Raw genomic sequence first — 1,116 nt, 5'->3', positions numbered from 1 at the left:
TCAAATTCGATTTGGCCACTCGCGTCCGTGTCGACTTGCAGCATGATCTCGTGAAGCTCGTCGACGGTCACATCGTCGCCCACGGCGCGCAGGATGTGCCCGAGCTCGTCCTTATCTACGTACTCCACTCAGCCCACCACCATGGCTTGTTTGGACAGCCCCACCAATCGAGTTGCTGTAATCCACGTCAAAAAAGTCAAACGCCCTGCGCAGCGAGTCCTTCATTTGCTGAAAGTACTCGGCGTCCGACTCGTTCGAGTCGGTGCTGGAATCGCGGCGATGTTTGTGCGATTTCTTCTTCGATTTGGTCTTGGCCCGCTCCTTGAACTTCCGCATGTCCGACACACTCATTCCCGATGACGGTGCGTTGGAGTCGTCGTCGTCAGACTGGTACATCACGCGCTTCATCTTCCGGGATGGTTTCCCGCGCTGGAACGCCTTGCGAGGAGAGGAGAGAACGCTGCTCGTTGACGACATCGATGCGTCGTCCGAGCCTTTGGACTTGCTATAGACGCCACGGCGTTGCAATCGTGACACAAGTGAGGGCGACTACGCACCGTGACTTGGTGGATTTCGATCGTCGCACTGGACTCGAGGTCTCGTCGGAGTCGGTCGGTTTCTTCTTTGCCTTTCGCCTGGGGGATATGAATTAGATTCAGCCCAAATCGACAGGACCAAAGTTACGGCGAGGGATGCGACTCGTCCGACCCGGCCGTCGACGACGTCCGTCGCTTCGATCGTTTGTGCTTTCTACGTAAGGTAGTTCGTTGGAGGAGAGAAGGTACCAAGGTAGGATGTCTTACGAGGTTTGCTTTTGAGGTGACGCCTTGGCATGTGCTTTGTCGTCACTCGAGTCGACAGTTTTTTTGGGTCTACACACGCTTGCAATGAACCCACATTGTTTGACGATCTCATGTACCGCTTTGCAGAACTCGTTGTCTTCGTCGTTGGGCGCTGTTTAGCCTTTTCAGGGCTGTGGCAAGTGGTTCAGAGTGTTGAAGAGGTCAGGTGCTGCCTGACGTACGATGTCTTTGGGGTGTCCGATTCACTTGGACTGCTTTCTTGCTCCTTGGTTGACTTCGAAGCTCTACTTCATGCACTCAGTCTTCCATGTTT

At 54.3% G+C, this 1,116-nt stretch overlaps 1 protein-coding gene across 1 annotated transcript; it reads right to left on the bottom strand.

Annotated features, from left to right (window-relative positions):
- Positions 1 to 111: 111 nt before the first annotated feature.
- H310_09029 (hypothetical protein) lies at positions 112 to 1,096 on the bottom strand (the record flags this gene model as incomplete). Its single annotated transcript, XM_008874986.1, has 6 exons — positions 112 to 505; positions 558 to 635; positions 685 to 750; positions 804 to 872; positions 920 to 973; positions 1,092 to 1,096. The coding sequence occupies 6 exons, from the start codon at positions 1,094 to 1,096 to the stop codon at positions 112 to 114; spliced, it is 666 nt and encodes a 221-aa protein (XP_008873208.1).
- Positions 1,097 to 1,116: the final 20 nt, after the last annotated feature.

The sequence above is a fragment of the Aphanomyces invadans genome (assembly GCF_000520115.1).
Source record: "Aphanomyces invadans strain NJM9701 unplaced genomic scaffold supercont1.19, whole genome shotgun sequence".
In the NCBI taxonomy this organism is placed as follows: Eukaryota; Oomycota; class Saprolegniomycetes; order Saprolegniales; family Verrucalvaceae; genus Aphanomyces; species Aphanomyces invadans.
Note: the sequence above shows the minus strand (reverse complement) of the source record. Positions and strands in the feature narration are given on the sequence as shown.